The sequence below is a fragment of the Tuber melanosporum genome (genome assembly GCF_000151645.1).
Source record: "Tuber melanosporum whole genome shotgun sequence assembly, scaffold_93, strain Mel28".
Classification (NCBI taxonomy): domain Eukaryota; kingdom Fungi; phylum Ascomycota; class Pezizomycetes; order Pezizales; family Tuberaceae; genus Tuber; species Tuber melanosporum.
In genome coordinates, this window is record NW_003299143.1 from 221833 (window position 1) to 240533 (window position 18701).

Consider the following 18701-nt stretch of genomic DNA (forward strand, 5'->3'; position numbering starts at 1 on the left):
ACATGCAGGTAACCGGTAACTCTAAAATCCTCGTGCGACCTAAAAACTGGGGGGAAAAGGAAAAAGGAAAAATATCCACACACCCCTCCAACCCCACAAATCCAAATCCAAAACAAAACCGTATCATACCCCCCCCTTCAACCCTCTCACAATACTATACCAACCAACCAACTAACAAAACCCCCCCACCAGATAATCTAGATGACCACCGCAACACCCCACCCGCCAACAACCCTCCACGAAAGCGCCCCGCTAACCCCCTCATCCGCCGAGTCCTTCCTATCTGCCTTCCTCACCGACTCCAATCGGAAGCCGAACCAGAATGAGATTGTTATGACGAATTTGCTGCGCGTGCAGCAGGCACTTGCGGGTGTGTACGTCCCGCCACCGGCGGCGGTGGCAGCGGATGCACGAGGGGGGGAGGTGCTGACGAAAGGGGAGGCGGAGACGGGCGAGACTGTTGGGGAGGGTGCTAGGGAAGGAGGGTGTGAGGAGGCGGGGGCAGATGGTGGGAAGGGGAGGATGGAGGTTGAGGGTGAGGTTGTGCCAAAGGTTGTGACGGTTGTGACGGTGGAGGCGGCGGAGGCGGGAGGAGTGGATAGGGGAAAGAGGCGGGCAGAGAAAGTTAGGGGGAAGAGGGAGGAGAGGAAGGCTAAGAAGAGGGAGGAGAGCAAGGCTAGGAAGAGGGAGGAGAGGAAGGCTAGGAAGAGGGCTAGGAGGGAGAAGGAAAAGGAGAAGGGAAAGGACGTGGATGAGTCGGAATAATCGGTGGGGGGGATACGTGTTCCGCGGTGGAAATGAGCATTACGTTTTAGTCACTCAGATCTCATGTTTTTTATGCATCGGTAGTGTAAAACTTTTTTTTTTCCATACAATCACGGTACAGCCTCTTGCATAACTACCCAACCCAAGGCCCTTTTTTAGACCTCGTGCGAAAAAAAACAGTACCCGAAACTACCAACGCCCATTCCCTTGCCCACTAGACCCAGCACCTCTGCCATTTGATGTCCTACCCATGCTGCCCACCTATGTGATAGCTTACTGAGCCTTCTTACCCTTTAGTTCGAGGGCCCTCAACCTCTCCGGGAGGATCGGGTGAGTGTAGTGGTAGCAAGAGTAAAGCCAGTCAGCGTCCATGGTCGCGAGGTTCTGAACCTGGAGTTTAATCAAGCTCTTCGAGAGTTCCTCAGCGTAACCCAAGTTCACAGCGAAAGCATCAGCCTCAAACTCGAACTTTCTTGAAAGGACATTCATGAAAAGTTTTACGACAGTGTCAAGAGGTTGAAGGATATCGTTGAACAAGAGGAATCCTATAAGAATTGGCTGGGTCTTGAAGAAACCAAAAGCCTCGTAGAGAGAGGTGTTGCTGATGAATGCAGAGAATAGTGCGAAGATGTAAAAGAGATGAAACTGGCGAAAAAAATATCAGTAAATATATTTAAAATAGGGCCTGATGGGAGCTTCCTTACCTGGGTGATAGCAAACATCTTGGTAGTATGCCCTTCTTTCCAATGACCTAATTCGTGCCCTAATACAGCGACCACTTCGCTAACTTCACTCTTTTCAATCAAAGTGTCGTAGATAACGATGTGCTTGCTCCACGGAAGTCCAAAAAAGTACGCATTACTGTGTGCCGATCTCTTCGATCCGTCAATCACGTACAAATGCTTCAATGGGAACTTCAATTTTGCCGCGAGAGCCTCAACATCCGTCTTCAGCTTTCCGGGGTCCACTGGCGCCAATTTATTGAACAAGGGCAAAATCCAGATAGGGTATACGGTGATCATGAGAGCCTGAACCCCCAAGACGAAGAGCCAGAGATAGTAAAAGAAGTTGTCACCAAAGGTCTTGATAATTGCAAGGAACCCAGCGAGGATGGGACTTCCAAGGACAACGAAGAGAATCTGGGTCTTGACAATATCGGCAAAGAACTAGGGGAACAAAGTCAGCCCAGGCCCCGCGAACAGGTTCAGTGACACCAACGAGTTTCTTAGTTTGCTGATTGAACCCAAACTTCTCCTCCAAAACAAATGTCTTGTAATAACTAAAGGGCAAGTTGATTATAGTCGAAAAAAGGTTGAAGACGATGAAGAATAATATCGACTGCAAGATTTCTCCAGAAAACCTGGCAGGCGCATATTGTGCGATGATACCACCCACCAAAGCCCATCCTTTCGGTAAAACATCAAAGTAGATTGTCGAGACATTGGTGACCTGTCCAAAGAAGGACTCGACGAATCCGTACTTAGATTTTGCTCTCCCATACGCCTATAGCACAGCGAGGTTAGTCTCCAACATGCCAATGTCGTGGCCCACGCAAACCGGTATCCGACTCACTTGAGATTTGTCATGGACCTCCTGGGTAACAGCTGCCTCTAACGACTTGGGTGGCTTGGTCTCTTGCAGCTTCTTGTGTTGTCGTATCGAAAGATAGCTTTCAAAGGCATAATGCGCAAGCCCGATTCCGATAATCAGTCCCTTCCAGTCGAAGCCTGGACGATCTAGAGATTGGGCAAGAGGCTGAAAAGGTCACCAATACGTCAGTCCCACGATGGCCTTAAGAACTAGCTTTTTCTTCAGCAAGGAGTCTGTCTACGCACCCCAAGGAAATCCATCTTTGTGAGAGGTTTTGTGAGGAGTAGAAACGGTTAAAGGGAACGACCGTGAAAGCGGGTTTTGGGTATAATGAATGGCGGGTGTTATGAGCGGACGGTGTATCGGCTTGGGGCTTCTCTGAGGAAGGTTCGTCTGAGGGATTGCGGCTTTGCTTCTGGCCAAGTGTTTGTTGGGCCCTTGTCACGTCCCGATTACATAAACGAGATTAGATTAGATCTAACGTTTTGACAAACCAGTGCAACGAGCCCGAAGGAAAGGAAAGCGGCTGGAAATCTGATACATCAGGATTTACCTTAGAGGAAATTAATAATGGTAATTTAGGGTCTTGCTCTTGGAGATACAACGAAAGTATGTCCTACCGAACGAGAATCGGGAGGCCGCTGTCAGGAGGTTTCTCGTGTAGTTAATTGGTGGGGTGGGTAGCGCTTGGCGAGTTCTCCATGCATATCCAGAAACCAAGTTGCAACGGAATTTCTATTACTTCCGATTTTGGGAGAGTAATTATTAACCCTTGTCCCCCGTATCGCAATAATTTTCACTATTCGGGAAAGTATGATAGCTCTTGTGGGTATGTATTTGTAGGTTCGTGAACGGTGAACCCATCCCAACTACCCTGCCAAGCGCCGGTACATACTCGTCGGGCCTCGAGTACGAGTATAAGTACGTAAATATCTCAAATAGAAGCCAAGCAAACACAAAAATCATAGAAGCATGCCGCACAGAATCAAACCACCAATTGCAGACTCAGCCTTTGCCGCTACGAAACCAGAAAAGCAAGAAACATCATATCTTACAGCACCTCGTGTGCTGCGTTTTGATACCTTCCGGCCCGACATCTTCCGCCGCCCTGCATCCGCCCATTCAAACCACCAATCTAAACCCTTGAGTAGCTACTATATATCGATTCGGATCTGTAGTGCTTGGCTTTAGAACAAAAGTCTCGCTGAAACCCCTCTGCTCCTTGCTATCTCCATACTTGACACTCCCAGAGACGATAACCATATAGTTGCAGGGCCCGCCTGAGGTGCCGGGCACCAGCATTGGTTGAGAGTCATAAGACTTGACATCATAATGAGTTACTGGCATGTGTTCATAGAACCGCGCAAATGCCTCCCCACCGGTTATGGGGTTCCCGTTCCACACAATGGAAGCGCTGGGATGGTAGAAATTTTCGAGCGATGCTCGCTTTGTGTTCGTGTTTATGGCTTCGTAGTATGAGCCAATAAACTTTGTCGCATCTTTCGACGTGCGTTAGGAAGGGTGTTTTGGTGTGGAGGCTTATGATGACTGACCATCTGCTGCAGCTTTAATCGAGGGCTCCTTACTGGCTTTGCTATTCTGCAGGGGGTGTTAGTTCGCTGGTCGCAACAACTGGTATGGGCAGGCGAGGCTCACCATTGTGATGATTGAATGTGGCTAAGTATTGAAAAGCCAGAAGAAGATTTGACGCTTGTTTGTGGCTGTTTGTGCTTCTTTGAGGCAGCGGAGGAGGAGGTTGGTGATGTCGAAGGGGTAAAGTTTATTCAGGCAACCTTAGCTTATGTACTCGAGTACTCGTATCATGGGCTGAGTCATCATTCCATCTTATCGGTAGTGGCTTATCTGACTGGGGTTGGATCCGGCAAGGGCCATGACATCTGAGTCTGTCGGTAAGAGAGGCAATTCGGGCAAAGCTACGATATCATATCATACCGTTGAGTCAGGAGGGGGCCTTTTTTTTTTTCAATAGGGTTTAGTGAATCACATGGTACAGTACTAATAGCAATATCAAACGGACTGCATTTGCATACAGCCAAAAGTTGTCCAGAACCTCAGAATTTGGGTGGAGGAAAAGGGATCTTATCGCCAGAATCCCGGCCAGACAAAAGGGGTCAAGGGTCACAATGAGCCTGACCTCTGGGATGCAGCTGCGTGTTTTGTATCATAACCCCAACGTGACTACCCTCTGACATTGCACGTGGAAATGGAAGGGTCAAAGAAGTGTTGTAACTGTTCCATATCATCCCGTAACTTGTGCCGGTATCTTTTCTTGAGCGCCTCATATCGTCCCGGACTGTCTCTCTTTCTGGCCTTCCCGGCTTGCCTTCTCTCTTCCCCTTCATCGCTTGATTCCTTAAAGCGATCTATCTCCACCATCTCTCTCCTGTCCTGATCGCCTTTGCGGTCGGAATACTATACATCTCCCTCGCTCTACAACTTCCATTTATACCAATATCTGTGCCTTTGCCTTTGCCTTTGCCTTTGCCTTTGCCTGCGCCGTTGCCATCGCCTGGTTGGCTTTATTTAAAGGACAGCTGTCCCGATAACCCCTCCATCTTAAGCTACCACGAAGCTTGAAAACAAGTCGGAAATATTACAATAGTTAAAACACCACCCGATGCCTATCGAACAACATCCGGCTGGGCGGGCTCGCTATGGTGGATTGAGACAGTGGTTACGGATATGCTCCTTCACCATTTACTTTGGTGGATGTATGCTTGTGTATGTAAAGGCTCTCCCGCTCCTAGCTACGTTAATTTATCTTCCATCCACTATGGGATTGTTTAAAGCTAATGTCATTTAGACTTCACTTGACCCAGGTATATTGAGCTCTTCATTCCGCTTTTCTTCTCGTTTGTTTCTAACGGATACTATAGATCCTCGGATTGCTACTCTATCCTTTTGATCGACCGCTTTATTATGCCTACATTGCCAAAACTAAGGCGAACTTTGGTGTTCTTGTCACAACGATAACACAGTGGTGGTCGCCGACTGTTGTTCGTGTTACCGGCGACAAGAGTGTTCGACACCAACTGAAAAGGACTCCCGGTGGGCGGCTCGAGTGCGAATTTCCAGACCGTATGGTGTTGATCGCCAATCATCAGGTAATTCCTTGATTTCATTAACTTCTTTATTAAATTTACTCACAGCCTTTATTGACATCTTTGGTTGCTATAGCTCTATTCCGACTGGTTGTATCTTTGGTGGATAGCCTACACTGCTCGTATGCATGGGTTTTTTTACATAATCCTAAAGGAATCCTTGAAATATGTACCTGTGATTGGACCAGGCATGCAGTTCTTTGGATTTATCTTTCTCGCCCGGAAATGGGAGCAGGACAAACCTAGATTTGTTCACCGCCTTTCAAAGCTTGCTGCCGGTGGAGGAGTGGAACCTATGTGGCTCCTTATGTTTCCGGAAGGAACGAATTTGAGCGATAACGGCAGAAAGACAAGTTCCAAGTATGCTGAGAAGATAAGTGTGGAGGATTTGAAACATTTAATGCTTCCTAGATCAACTGGCCTGAGGTTTTGCCTGGAGAATTTGGGAAAGAGTGTGGAATGGGTGTATGATTGCACTGTAGCTTATGAGGGCGTGCCGTGAGTTTCCTACTTTTGTGTTTGTGCACCAGAAACTTACAATATGGAAAATAGTCGGGGAAAGTTTGGACAAGACTTCTTTACCTTAAACTCAACTTATTTTGAAGGCAGACCTCCCAAATCAGTCAATATGCATTGGAGACGATTTGCTGTTTCCTCGATCCCCGTTTCAGATGTAGCTGAATTTGATGCATGGTTGACCCTGCGGTGGCGAGAAAAAGATGATCTCCTGGAATACTATCTGGAGAATGGACGATTCCCCGAGGACGAAGATGAAAAGCAAGGTAATGGCAACATCCATGCGGTCAAATCCGTGAGTGAGGATGCATCCAAAGCACAACGGAGGGTGAAGGTTAGGGAGCAACAACACAGAATTATAACAGGTGGAGGAAGCACTGCAGCTGGAGGATGGGGGGGTCCCATCGAAACAGAAGTCAAGTTGGGGGACTGGTGGGAAGTGTTTGATATGTTCAAAGTTCTTATGTTAGCACTCCCCTTGTTTATTCTTTGCTGTTTGATGCCGTGGCCAGCTCTACCAACCCTGGTGGGAATCTACTCGTACCTACCATCAAGGGTTTTCAGCAGGAACAGACATGGTTCATTTTCGATAAATTAATGCTATTGCCCCCTGAGTTTTTTTTCTCACCTTTCTGTCGGATGGCGGCTAACAAAAAAAAAACACTTGTCCAGGACTTTTGCTTTATTCGCCAATGTGTTTTTCAAGTTGTATGCTATTGCCCAACCCTTTGGGCCACGATGGTCATCATCCCTTTCACCGAACAGCCCCCCAGAGGCAAAATAGATGTAGAGATTACACCTCAACCGCTATAAACGCAAGAACTCCACCCTTTAATAAAGCCCTACAAGATTTTTGTTATCGCTGCCGGGCTGTCGTCATCCCGACGTTTTCCTTAGATCGTATTGTTTCTCTGGCGTTTCTTTGGAAATTGGTGGCACGTGTATTTTAATTTTAACTGTTTTTCTCTCGAGTAAGCAAGCTTTTGCACAAACAAAAGGTCTCCCACCCGGTTTAGCATATTTTTCAGTTATTTCATATTCTTTTTTGCTGGTTCATTCTCAGTGGCTCGAAAAATTCATCGCCGAACATTTTAAATATGAAACTGTCATAAAGCTCAGTGGAAACGGTACCGTAAAATATTGGGTAGGAGATACTGTACTCGCGCGGCCGAGTTGAAGTTGCACACCCAAAGCTAGTAATGATCGTCGGGCCAATAGAAATAAGCATGACGTGATAGATAATATACTAGATTTGGTACCACCTAAAGCAATACACTATCGCAGAAGAAACCACTGTTCGCCAACCCAGCTCTCACCAAAACACTGGCATCTCTATTGATTTCCCCCAAATCTTTTGTCTCGATATGCAAGCAACACATTCCGGGAGTGGCAGCGCCCCTAGAGTACCATTACTCAAGAGAGCAGCAGTTCTAGCATTGAACTGGCATGGAAATATGTCGTTCAGAGAGATAGAAAAAAGACTTGGTATAAAGAAGAGGACAGCAGCGGAGATTGTACATAGGGCTCAGGTAAATACACTTCAACATAGCTTAAAAATGAAATCTAAGTACTGTTAGGAACGTGCTTTGAATCCAATGGACTTTGACGATGTTTTGGCTTGTTTGGAGAGTACACATAGAGGAGGAAATCCAAAAAGGTTTCCTGAAGGCAGTGAAGAGTCATTAGCTCTTAGGGATCTCAGTCAAAAGGACAAAGACCATTGGTTAATGCCTTTTCCTGAGATTGCTAAAGAATTGGGAATTGTTGCTGCTCATTCAATATTAGAAGAGGTTTTTCATTCCCAACATCAGATTTTTCGCTGGAAAGCTGCCTATAAACCATCACTCTTACCATCCCAAGTGGAAGCCCACCTTGCATTTGCCCATATGGCCTTACAGATATTAATCAATACAATTGTGTTTACCAATGAAACCTGGATTGAGTTCAATTCTATACGACACTCAAGGAACATTTCACGTTATGTTGGTATTAATTCAAATGAGTATGCTATTTATAACCATGACAATAACAGAAAGCAGCCAATTCGAGCAATGCTATGGGGAGCAATTATGTTTGGTCAGAAGGGTCTCTGCCACATCTGGGAGCAAGAAACCGAGGAGGAAAAGAGAGTTTTCAGCACATTATTGATAAGGAGAATCAAGCACGACAAGGACAACAGGCCTACAACCAATCACAAGCATCGATTCCAGGCACTTGGCAGGTGGACGCATTAGCAGACTATAACACTAGTATCGATAGTCAAAATATCGCTGAAGTGCTTACAGGAAGGCATAAGCGCAGAAAGCGACGACCGGAACAAATGTTCAGAGAAGAGCATCTCAAGTTTCAGAGTCGAGGCGGTATAAACTAGGTCTCATACAGGGAGAGGGTATTAAGGCCAAAACTATATCCGTGGATTAATGAGATACAGGAGAAGACAGGTATGCTTTTAACTTACTTGGTTGAGGACAATGCACCCGCACATCAGACAGCACAGAGGATTAATGAAGTGGAGTGGCGGGAGAGAGGGATTATAACTCTGGATTGGCCTGCAAAATCACCTGATTTAAATCAGATTGAACCACTTTAGGACTATGAGAAGGATGAGATATCTACCTTGCAGTTTGTAGGTGCAAGTCAAGAGACAATTGACTTGGCGAAAGAGGCTTTAATAAGGACTTGGGAGGACCTCCCACAGGAAGTTATAAATCAAAAATGTTCATCTTTCATGGAAAACTTCGACAAGTTATTCTCCACAGTGGTTGGAATAATTTTAATAGTTAAGTGCTATGCAATATTTTTGTATGAAGTAAACTGACAATATAGCGAGCTCTAGCATAGCAAGCCCTCCAGCCTAACGAGTACTGGGCATAGCGATCTACTCCATCCTGGTGAGCACTGTAACCGGTACGGGTACTCGGTTATTGATTTTGTTTTATGTTTTGTTTTAAGTATTGTTTGATACTTGGTTTGTTTTAAGTATCGTTTGATACTTGGTTTTGTTTTATGTTTTGTTTTAGGTATCGCTTTGATACTTGGTTTGTTTTAAGTATTGTTTGATACCTGGTTTTGTTTTATGTTTTGTTTTAAGTATTGCCTTGATACTTAAGGAGTTTTACCAAAGTGTATCGATTGATACCTTTGATTAGTTTCGTTCATGCTAGATATGAACAGATTTGTGTATTTAATGACTGCCTGTTTCTACAATAGAAAAGGCAGACTTTGACAGACAGTATTCCAATATACTTAGTTGAACGGTTACTTCTTTGTTCCCCAGTACACCCTCGAAGCCTCCTTTAGTTCTCAGCTCTCGCCTCCTCTCTGGAAGAGCAGGCCACCTGCCAACTATCGTATCTATTACTAATAACATGATTAGCACCCTGTGAACACGTTACATTTTTTTAACCTCAGCAAGTGGTTAAGAACTTGTCCCTGAATTTAGGCCTAATCAACCTATCGATATCCACCAGAACACTAGCGGAGAGAAGCGGCAGAATCACAGCACATTCGGCTTCACCTCAAACTCAAGATAGAGTCTTTGACGACCAGGAGTGGGAAGCAAATCTCACGGCAAGACCTTACAAGAAAGAAACAACCCTGGTACTCTGCTAAAGAGCTGGGCGATCCTGCAAACACAGAAGACACACAACCTCCAGGAGAATTCCCTTCTACTCCAGCAAAGAAGCCTTCCTTTGAACCTCCAATTGACCCTGAATCCAGTAGTGAATCAGATATGGCTAGCACAGGAGGAGGGCTCTCTGGAGGAGGAAAATCCCGGGCTAGGCCTGAAGAAGAGGAAGTACCCGCAGCTTTTGAACCTCCTAAGTTTAAACTCCACCTCCCAGTGAAGTTTACAGGAGAAGGAAAAGACCTCAAACACAAAGCCTTTGACCGATGGGCGACGGAACTCACACACTACCTTCTCCTGCAAGGGAAGGATGTGGAAGACCCTACAACCGGACTATATATTGGATCATTCTGCGAAGGAAAAGCAACCGACGCATATCACCAATGCTATAAGGAATATGGCGGGAATGTAAGATTAAGAGGATCTACAGTTCTCGATTACCTGAAAGGACGATTCCAATCCTCTATAACCAACGACCTTCTATATAACAAATTCAACCAGCTCCAGCAAGTTAACGGAACACATGTCAAGAGAATCACCGATGTGGCTACGGACCTGATGATGTATAAGGACCGAATGGAGAAAGGAAGTATCTCCAAATACATCCTGAAGCGACGATTCTACGACACTATGCACCCTACCCTCCGGCGAGAAGTAGAACCACTCGAGGAATACGGCGACGATATTGCAGTAATAATTGCAAGAGCAGAACGAAAGGACGCCATTCTCCATGAGATAAAGGCCTACAAAACACAGACATCCTCTAGTAGGAATAGCCAGCCACGGCACAAAGTCTCCAGCAACTCTGAAGACGATACTCCACGGGTTTTCAAGAAGAAAACAAAATCCTCCAAAGAATCGAGACGGCAGAAAGGAGAGTGTTTTGAATGTGGAAAAACAGGACACATGGCAAAGAACTGCCCTATGAAGAAAGGAAAAGGAAAGGCAATTAAGCAAGAGGCATTGGCCAACAAAGTTGAAAGCGATAATACCCAATCCAGCGAATATGAAGAGATCCATATCGGATATATTGATGTGGAATGCAACAGTGTTCGGCCTCCGGCTACATTCAAAACACACACTGCCCTGGAAGGTACTATCCTGATCAATGGCAAAAAGGCTCGAGTCCTATTCGACACTGGCGCAATCGGAAGAGATATGATTAGTAATGCCTTTGTTTCTGTCCATGGACTCCCAACTCGAGATCTTAACTAACCCATACCAGTCAATATGGCAGTAAAGGGATCACGATCCACAAGCCATAAAACCTGTAGTGCGACAATTTGACTTGGTTCTGGTGTACTACCCCCCCAGGAAATGCTGGTTGGAAATCTAGCCAAATACGATGCCCTAATAGGTATGCCATTCCTCAACCGCCATAAAGCTATAATCAGGTGTGGGGAATCAACTATCGATTTCCCTGATCAGAAGGTCAGAGTCTCATGCAAGCCAACAAGCGGAGAGTACCGAGCCACAGTCTGTGAAGCAACTGTCCAACGACTATTGGATGAATACTCTGATGTTTTCCCTAATCAAATACCCAAAGAACTACCGCCTATGAGAGACGTGAATTACTACATTCGCCTCCGAGACCCCTCTAATCTTAAGAACCAACTCACATACTCTATTCCTGACGCAGACAAAAGCCCACTTTGTGATTGGATCAACCAACAACAAAGAAGAGGAGTCATCTACTGGGCAGAAGCCCCAGGTGTCGCTCCTATGTTTGTTCAACCCAAAGCAGATGGCAAAAGAATCCGCCCCTTAGTTGACCTCAAGCTACAGAATGAAAACACGGTTATGGACAGCTCCACTATCCCAAACCAAACCCAGATCCTAAATGCAGTTGGACAGGCTAGATTCTGAAGTAAGATTAACCTAAGCGATGCCTACTTCCAAACAAGGTTAGATCCAGAAAGTGAACGCTACAACAGTTTCAAAACACCTTTCGGAAGTTTCATTAGCCGAGTTATGTTACAAGGTGATATGAATACACCCGCCACCTTTATGTGAATTATGGAAAACCTCCTGAGCAAATACCTTCACCATTTCGTCTGGGTTTACATTGATGATATTCTCATCTTCTCGAACACCAAAATAGAACATGCCTACCACATAGGTTTGGTTTGTACTAAACTAAGAGAAGCTAAATTCTACGCTAGCAAAAACAAATCAATCCTGTTTGCCGATAAGTTCGATATCCTAGGACATGTTATAGATGACGAAGGAATACATGCAGCCCCTGGAAAAATATCCTGTTTAACGGAATGGACGACACCCCAGAATCAAAAAGAACTCATGCAATTCCTAGGATTAGTCAACTATATTTCCCAGTTCATACCACACCATGCCACTATAACAGCGCCCCTTACAGACCTTACCGGCAATGCAGAATTTGTCTGGACCCACACTCATGACCAAGCCTTTATCAACATCAAGGAGTTGATTAAAAACGCCAACGTTATTCAACCTATCGACTATAGTAAACCTGAACTGATTTGGCTAATTACTGATGTATCAGATGTTGGAGTTGGAGTATGGGTTGGACAAGGGGCCTCCCATGAAACGGCGAGACCGGTGGCATCACACAGCAGGAAGTTCACTAACTCACAGATGAACTATGGAACAACAGACAAGGAAGCCCTTGCTGTGATTGATGCTCTTGCCACTTTCAACCACATCCTGATGGGCAATACCTTCACTATTATTACCGACCACCAACCTCTAACTAATCTTAAAACAGAAAGAATACCTGGAAGGAGAAGAACATGATGGATAGGCAAAATCAGCAAATATGATGCAAAAATCATCTATACCCCTGGAAGAATGAACTATTTAGCTGATGCTCTCTCCCGCCTATATGAGAATCAAGACTTTGCAGATCCTCCTCTTGTTCATAATCACACAAGACAAAGCGAAGACAGCCCTGACGACACCTTCTATGAACAAGAACCATCGATGGCTACCGCCAGCTCTGCCGCTCCCTCTAATGCTTTCTCTTACACCATGTACAGCGCTGCTGGAACGGAACGAGGAAAGGACATTGATAAAGAGTGGAAAGACAATTGCATGCTCCGCAGCACACCTCCTCACGAACTTGAACAAAGCAGACTCCACTGGTCCCACTGTTATTACGACACCTGCCCTTTTCACCAGACTGAGATTAAGTTCGGCAACAGATACCAGCGACCGTACTATATGCCTGCTGACGATTCCAAAGACACCAGCTTCGACACCGCAGAAGGAGCAGAAGAGATGATCGATGAAGATGAATCAACCCAATCTCCTCATACCCTTAATCCTGTTCTAATACTATACCAAGGTCTTGATGAACTCGAACAAGCAGCAGCCTATGTCGATGCAATATCCTATTTACACCCCCCACAGTCAGCCCCACCATACTCTTCTCCCATAACAGATTCACGACCACTATATGGTGGACTCTTACGAGTATACAATAATGAAACCATTGTCTCAGTCATACCCCCTACTATTCCCGAGCATCGTCGACAACTCTATGAAATCCTTGAGGAAGAGGAAGACCCTATTGAACCAATAAGAGGATCCTTAATCGAGAATGAACGAGATGTTAGATCAACCACAGAAGAATTAACCTCCTCATTTTCGATGCCAAATGATAGCAGGATATCGCCATGACCCGATTTACTTCAAAGCCATGGATAGCTCCAGGCATGGAGATCTTGCACCCTACAACATATCCAACGGAATGGTCTATACCAGCACCCGATATGGTGAACATTGCCTTTACATCCTGAAGGGCCATATGTTCAATGGAATGACTATTAGGGAATATGTCATCACTGAGATTCACAACAAAGGACACCATAGTGCGGACTATAACCTCCAATATGCCTCAAAATATGTTTACTAGCCTGAGATGCGAAAGGACTTCCGCGATTTCGTCAAACAATGCGAACTCTGCCAGGTAAATAAGGAGCGAACACAACTACCTGAAGGAAAAGTGCAGACCCTCTAACTTCCGTGTGAAATATTCGAATCCTATGCTATCGATTTCGCTGGACCATTCAACAAATCTGCAGGATACGACACCATCTTGGTAGCTGTGGATCGATTTTCTGGATACACATGGCTCATACCAACCAAGGTTACCGATTCCTCCAAAGATACCTGGAACAACCTCCAACAATACCTATTCACACCCCATGGGTACCCCTTATCTATTGTCAGTGATGCTGATCCCCATTTTACCGCCAGATTCTGGAAGCAAACCTTGACCTCTCTCGGAATCAACCATATTATGGCTGCCCCTGGACATCATGAGACTAATGGCCAGGCTGAAAGAACGATTCGCGAAGTCAAGACTGGAATTAGAAACATGATCAATGAACAACAAACCAACTGGGAACCAGCCCTTGTTGATCTTGCCACCTATATCAATGCTGGATTCTCAGACACCTTAGGAATGTCTCTATACAAGGTAGTCTTTAGCCATCAATACCCCCTCTTACCTACAACCCTATTCAAGAACTCCTCAGTCCCTGCCTCCGATGACTATCTCAACCGCCATCAAGCAATTCGGAATGATGCCTTCCAAGCTGTTAAAGCTGCCCGATTCCAAAGTATCACTACTGCTCAGAAGTGACGACGCAAACATATCCCTGTCCCACCAGGTGATATTCTCATAGTACATGGAAATATGTTCATTACCAATGTTGGACGCAGCAAGAAATTACAACCCCGATGGCGAGGACCTTTCAAAGTCTTATCTTTTGATGAGCATACAGAAAACTACACTGTCCAGATGGATGGACGCATGTACTGCCGCAATACCGCAGTCTTCCACGCCTCTGCTGTCAAGCGATTCCACCTAAATGACGACTCCAAGTTCCCTGGAAGAACCCACTCTCGACCTGCACCTATCATCATCGACAAGAAAGATGAATGGGAAGTTGAAGAAATCAGAGACCACCGCCTTTGGCATGGAAATGATCAGTTCCTAGTCAAATGGAAAGGATATCTGACGAGTGAAAACAGCTGGGAACCACTAGAAGGACTGGAGCACACTATGGATATGGTGAACGAATGGTGGAAAGACAATATGCTAAACGAATACCTCCCCCCAACGATCAATTACATCACCATGTGCTGGACACCTATGATGCCAGAAACTGAGCAATGGCATGCAGAACTTGAAGCTAGAGATGGATTTTGGGTGCCATACTTTGAGTCGGAATTTGAAAGTAGCGATGAGGAAAATCAAGCTCTGGAGCCGGCTCTCAACAACCTTATGTGATCTCCAATCACCATCCGAATACCATAACGATGTCAAACTATGTGGAACTCAATGTGAGGCTGTGACAACAGGTTGTTGGACTGTTGTTGATTCGCGATGTTATTCAACTTGAAGACTACTTCGAAATCCTCTGGATAGATTACTGTCCTGATTGCGATTACGCTTGGGTTGATGTATAACACGAATCTGGTATTCGTGACAACTGTGACTTGCATTTCTTCGAGTCTAAGCATTTCCTTAGAGTTTCCTCTTGTCCCTGGTGTGACACTTACGATAAAGAGTTTTTAGCGGAAACTGAAACCTTTAGTTTCTCAGACTACGCTTTTAATGATTATTAGGTTTTGCTTGTTGAAACAGTTGTTTTGTTTTGGGGAATGTAACCGGTACGGGTACTCGGTTATTGGTTTTGTTTTATGTTTTGTTTTAAGTATCGTTTGATACTTGGTTTTGTTTTATGTTTTGTTTTAAGTATCGCTTTGATACTTGGTTTTGTTTTATGTTTTGTTTTAAGTATCGCTTTGATACTTGGTTTTGTTTTATGTTTTGTTTTAAGTATCGCTTTGATACTTGGTTTTGTTTTATGTTTTGTTTTAAGTATCGCTTTGATACTTGGTTTTGTTTTATGTTTTGTTTTAAGTATCGCTTTGATACTTGGTTTGTTTTAAGTATCGTTTGATACTTGATTTGATTTAAGTATCGTTTGATACTTGGTTTGTTTTATGTTTTGTTTTAAGTATCGCCTTAATACTTAAGGAGTTTTACCAAAGTGTATCGATTGATACCTTTGATTAGTTTCGTTCATGCTAGACATGAACAGATTTGTGTATTTAAAGACCGCCTGTTTCTACGATAGAAAAGGCAGACTTTGACAGACAGTATTCCAATATACTTGGTTGAATGGTTACTTCTTTGTTCCCCAGTACACCCTCGAAGTCTCCTTTAGTTCTCAGCTCTCGCCTCCTCTCTGAAAGAGCAGGCCACCTACCAACCATCGTATCTATTACCGATAACGTGATTAGCACCATGCGAACACGTTACAAGCACCTAGTATAGCAATCCACTCCAGCCGGGCGAGCCCCTGGCATACCAATATCCCAGCATAGTAAGCCCCCTATGCTGAGTCAGTGAGTACTCAGCATAGTGAGCCCCTGACATAGTGAGCCCGAGCCCTCCAAACATAATGATCTCCAGGCATACTGATCCCCCAGCATAGTATTAGAAATACCAGAACCCGATACCTAAGAACTACCCTAAGTGGAGTAACCCCACTTGGAATCAGAATCTCTGGTCTCCAACACCCCCCTCCGGCTCCCTTATGGGGCCCACGCGTTATCATATATATCAATCTCAGTTGCGTCCTGCGACTATATTATCACAGAATTGAAGGTGTTAGAATAACACCATATATGTAACTGGTACGGGTACTCGGTTACTTGGTTTTGTTTTATGTTTTGTTTTAAGTATCGCTTTGATACTTGGTTTGTTTTAAGTATCATTTGATACTTGGTTTTGTTTTATGTTTTGTTTTAAGTATCGCTTTGATACTTGGTTTGTTTTAAGTATTGTTTGATACTTGGTTTTGTTTTATGTTTTGTTTTAAGTATCGCTTTGATACTTGGTTTGTTTTAAGTATCATTTGATACTTAGTTTTGTTTTATGTTTTGTTTTAAGTATCGCTTTGATACTTAAAGAGTTTTACCAAAGTGTATCGATTGATACCTTTGATTAGTTTCGTTCATGCTAGACATGAACAGATTTGTGTATTTAAAGACCGCCTGTTTCTATGATAGAAAAGGCAGACTTCGACAGACAGTATTTCAATATACTTGGTTGAACGGTTACTTCTTTGTTCCTCAGTACGCCCTCGAAGCCTCCTTTAGTTATCAGCTCTCGCCTCCTCTCTGGAAAAGCAGGCCACCTGCCAACTATCGTACCTTTTACCGTAAACGTGATTAGCACCTTGCGAACACGTTACATTTTTTTAACCTCAGCAAGTGGTTAAGAACCTGTCCCCGGATTTAGGCCTGATCAACCTATCGATATCCACCTCAGAACGCTAGCGGAGAGAAGCGGCAGAATTTCAGTATATTCGGCTTCATCTCAAACCCAAGATAGAGTCTTTGACGACCAGGAGTGGGAAGCAAATCCCACAGCAAGACCTTACAAGGAAGAAACAACCCCGGTGCTCTGCTAAAGAGCCCGGCGATCCAGAAAACACGGAAGATACACAACCTCCAGGAGAATTCCCTTCTACTCCAGCAAAGAAGCCTTCCTTTGAACCTCCAATCGACCCCGAATCTAGTAGCGATTCAGATATGGCTAGCACAGGAGGAGGGCCCTCTGGAGGAGGGAAATCTCGGGCAAGGCCTGAAGAAGAAGAGGTACCCGCAGCATTTGAACCCCCTAAGTTTAAACATCACCTCCCAGCGAAGTTCACAGGCGAAGGAAAAGACCTCAAACCTGAAGCTTTTGAACGATGGGCCACAGAACTCTCACACTTCCTACTCTTACAAGGAAAAGATGTGGAAGACCCTACAACCGGACTTATCATTGGATCATTCTATGAAGGAAAGGCAACCGACGCATACCACCAATGCTATAAGGACTTCGGCGGGAATGTAAGATTAAGAGAATCTACAGTTCTCGATTACTTGAACGGACGATTCCAATCCTCTATAACCAACGACCTCCTATACAACAAATTCAACCAGCTCCAGCAAGTTAACGGAACACATGTCAAGCGAATCACCGATGTGGCTAAGGACCTAATAATGTACAAGGACCGAATGGAGAGAGGAAGTATCTCCAAATACATCCTGAAGCGACGATTCTACGACACTATGCACCCTACCCTCCGGCGAGAGGTAGAACCACTCGGGGAAGACGGCGATGATATTGCAGTAATAATTGCTAGAGCAGAACGAAAGGACGCCATTCTCCATGAGACCAAGGCCTACAAAATACAAACATCCTCTAATAGGAACAGCCAGCCACGACACAAAGCCTGCAGCAACTCTGAAGACGATACCCCACGAGTTTTCAAGAAGAAAACAAAATCCTCCAAAGAATCGAGACGGCAAAAGGGAGAATACTTTGAATGTGGAAAAACAGAGCACATGGCAAAGAACTGTCCTATGAAGAAAGGAAAAGGAAAGGCTATAAAAAAGGAGGCGTCAGCCAACAATATTGAAAGCGATTACGCTCGATCCAGTGAATACGAAGAGATCCACATTGGATACATCGATGTGGAATGCAACAGTGTTCGACCTCCAGCTACATTCAAAACACACACCGCTCTAGAAGGCACTATCCTGATCAATGGCAAAAAAGCTCGAGTCCTATTCGACACTGGTGCAATCGGAAGAGATATGATCAGTAATGCCTTTGTCTCTGTCCATGGACTCCCAACCCGAGACCTTAACCAACCCATACCAGTCAATATGGCAGTAAAGGGATCACGATCCACAAGCCATAAAACCTGTAGTGCGACCATTCGACTTGGTTCTGCAGTCCTACCCCCCCAGGAAATGCTGGTTGGAAATTTAGCCAAATACGATGCCCTAATAGGCATGCCATTCCTGAATCGTCACAAAGCTATAATCAGGTGTGGGGAATCAACTATCGATTTCCCTGATCAGAAGGTCAGAGTCTCATGCAAGCCAACAAGCGGAGAATACCGAGCCGCAGTCTGTGAAACAACTGCCCTACGACTATTGGGTGAGTATTCTGATGTTTTCCCTGATCAAATACCCGAAGAACTACCACCTATGAGAGAGGTGAATCACCACATCCGCCTCCGAGACCC

General features: G+C 44.8%; 2 protein-coding genes; one reads left to right on the top strand and one right to left on the bottom strand.

Annotated features, from left to right (window-relative positions):
• Positions 1 to 831: 831 nt before the first annotated feature.
• On the bottom strand, positions 832 to 4214 carry GSTUM_00011980001 (uncharacterized protein). XM_002842265.2 has 7 exons: positions 4012 to 4214; positions 3909 to 3954; positions 2601 to 3854; positions 2338 to 2520; positions 1984 to 2268; positions 1470 to 1931; positions 832 to 1410 (listed from the first exon to the last, which is right to left on the bottom strand). The coding sequence occupies exons 3-7, from the start codon at positions 2613 to 2615 to the stop codon at positions 1039 to 1041; spliced, it is 1317 nt and encodes a 438-aa protein (XP_002842311.1). The 5' UTR covers positions 2616 to 3854; positions 3909 to 3954; positions 4012 to 4214; the 3' UTR covers positions 832 to 1038.
• A 490-nt stretch (positions 4215 to 4704) lies between these two features.
• On the top strand, positions 4705 to 6964 carry GSTUM_00011981001 (uncharacterized protein). XM_002842266.2 has 6 exons: positions 4705 to 5097; positions 5180 to 5195; positions 5253 to 5480; positions 5554 to 5975; positions 6030 to 6458; positions 6666 to 6964. The coding sequence occupies exons 1-6, from the start codon at positions 4994 to 4996 to the stop codon at positions 6775 to 6777; spliced, it is 1311 nt and encodes a 436-aa protein (XP_002842312.1). The 5' UTR covers positions 4705 to 4993; the 3' UTR covers positions 6778 to 6964.
• Positions 6965 to 18701: the final 11737 nt, after the last annotated feature.

What these genes read in the sequence shown, in the direction of transcription:
- GSTUM_00011980001 (XM_002842265.2), bottom strand. An exon ending in AGGTCCATGACAAATCTCAA is followed by an intron (nt 2,269 to 2,337) that starts GTGAGTCGGATA and finishes GCTGTGCTATAG; the next exon opens with GCGTATGGGAGAGCAAAATC. An exon ending in ATCAGCAAACTAAGAAACTC is followed by an intron (nt 1,932 to 1,983) that starts GTTGGTGTCACT and finishes TTGTTCCCCTAG; the next exon opens with TTCTTTGCCGATATTGTCAA.
- GSTUM_00011981001 (XM_002842266.2), top strand. Translation starts at nt 4,994, where the DNA reads ATGCCTATCGAACAACATCCGGCTGGGCGGGCTCGCTATGGTGGATTG. An exon ending in GTAGCTTATGAGGGCGTGCC is followed by an intron (nt 5,976 to 6,029) that starts GTGAGTTTCCTA and finishes TATGGAAAATAG; the next exon opens with TCGGGGAAAGTTTGGACAAG. An exon ending in GATATGTTCAAAGTTCTTAT is followed by an intron (nt 6,459 to 6,665) that starts GTTAGCACTCCC and finishes ACACTTGTCCAG; the next exon opens with GACTTTTGCTTTATTCGCCA.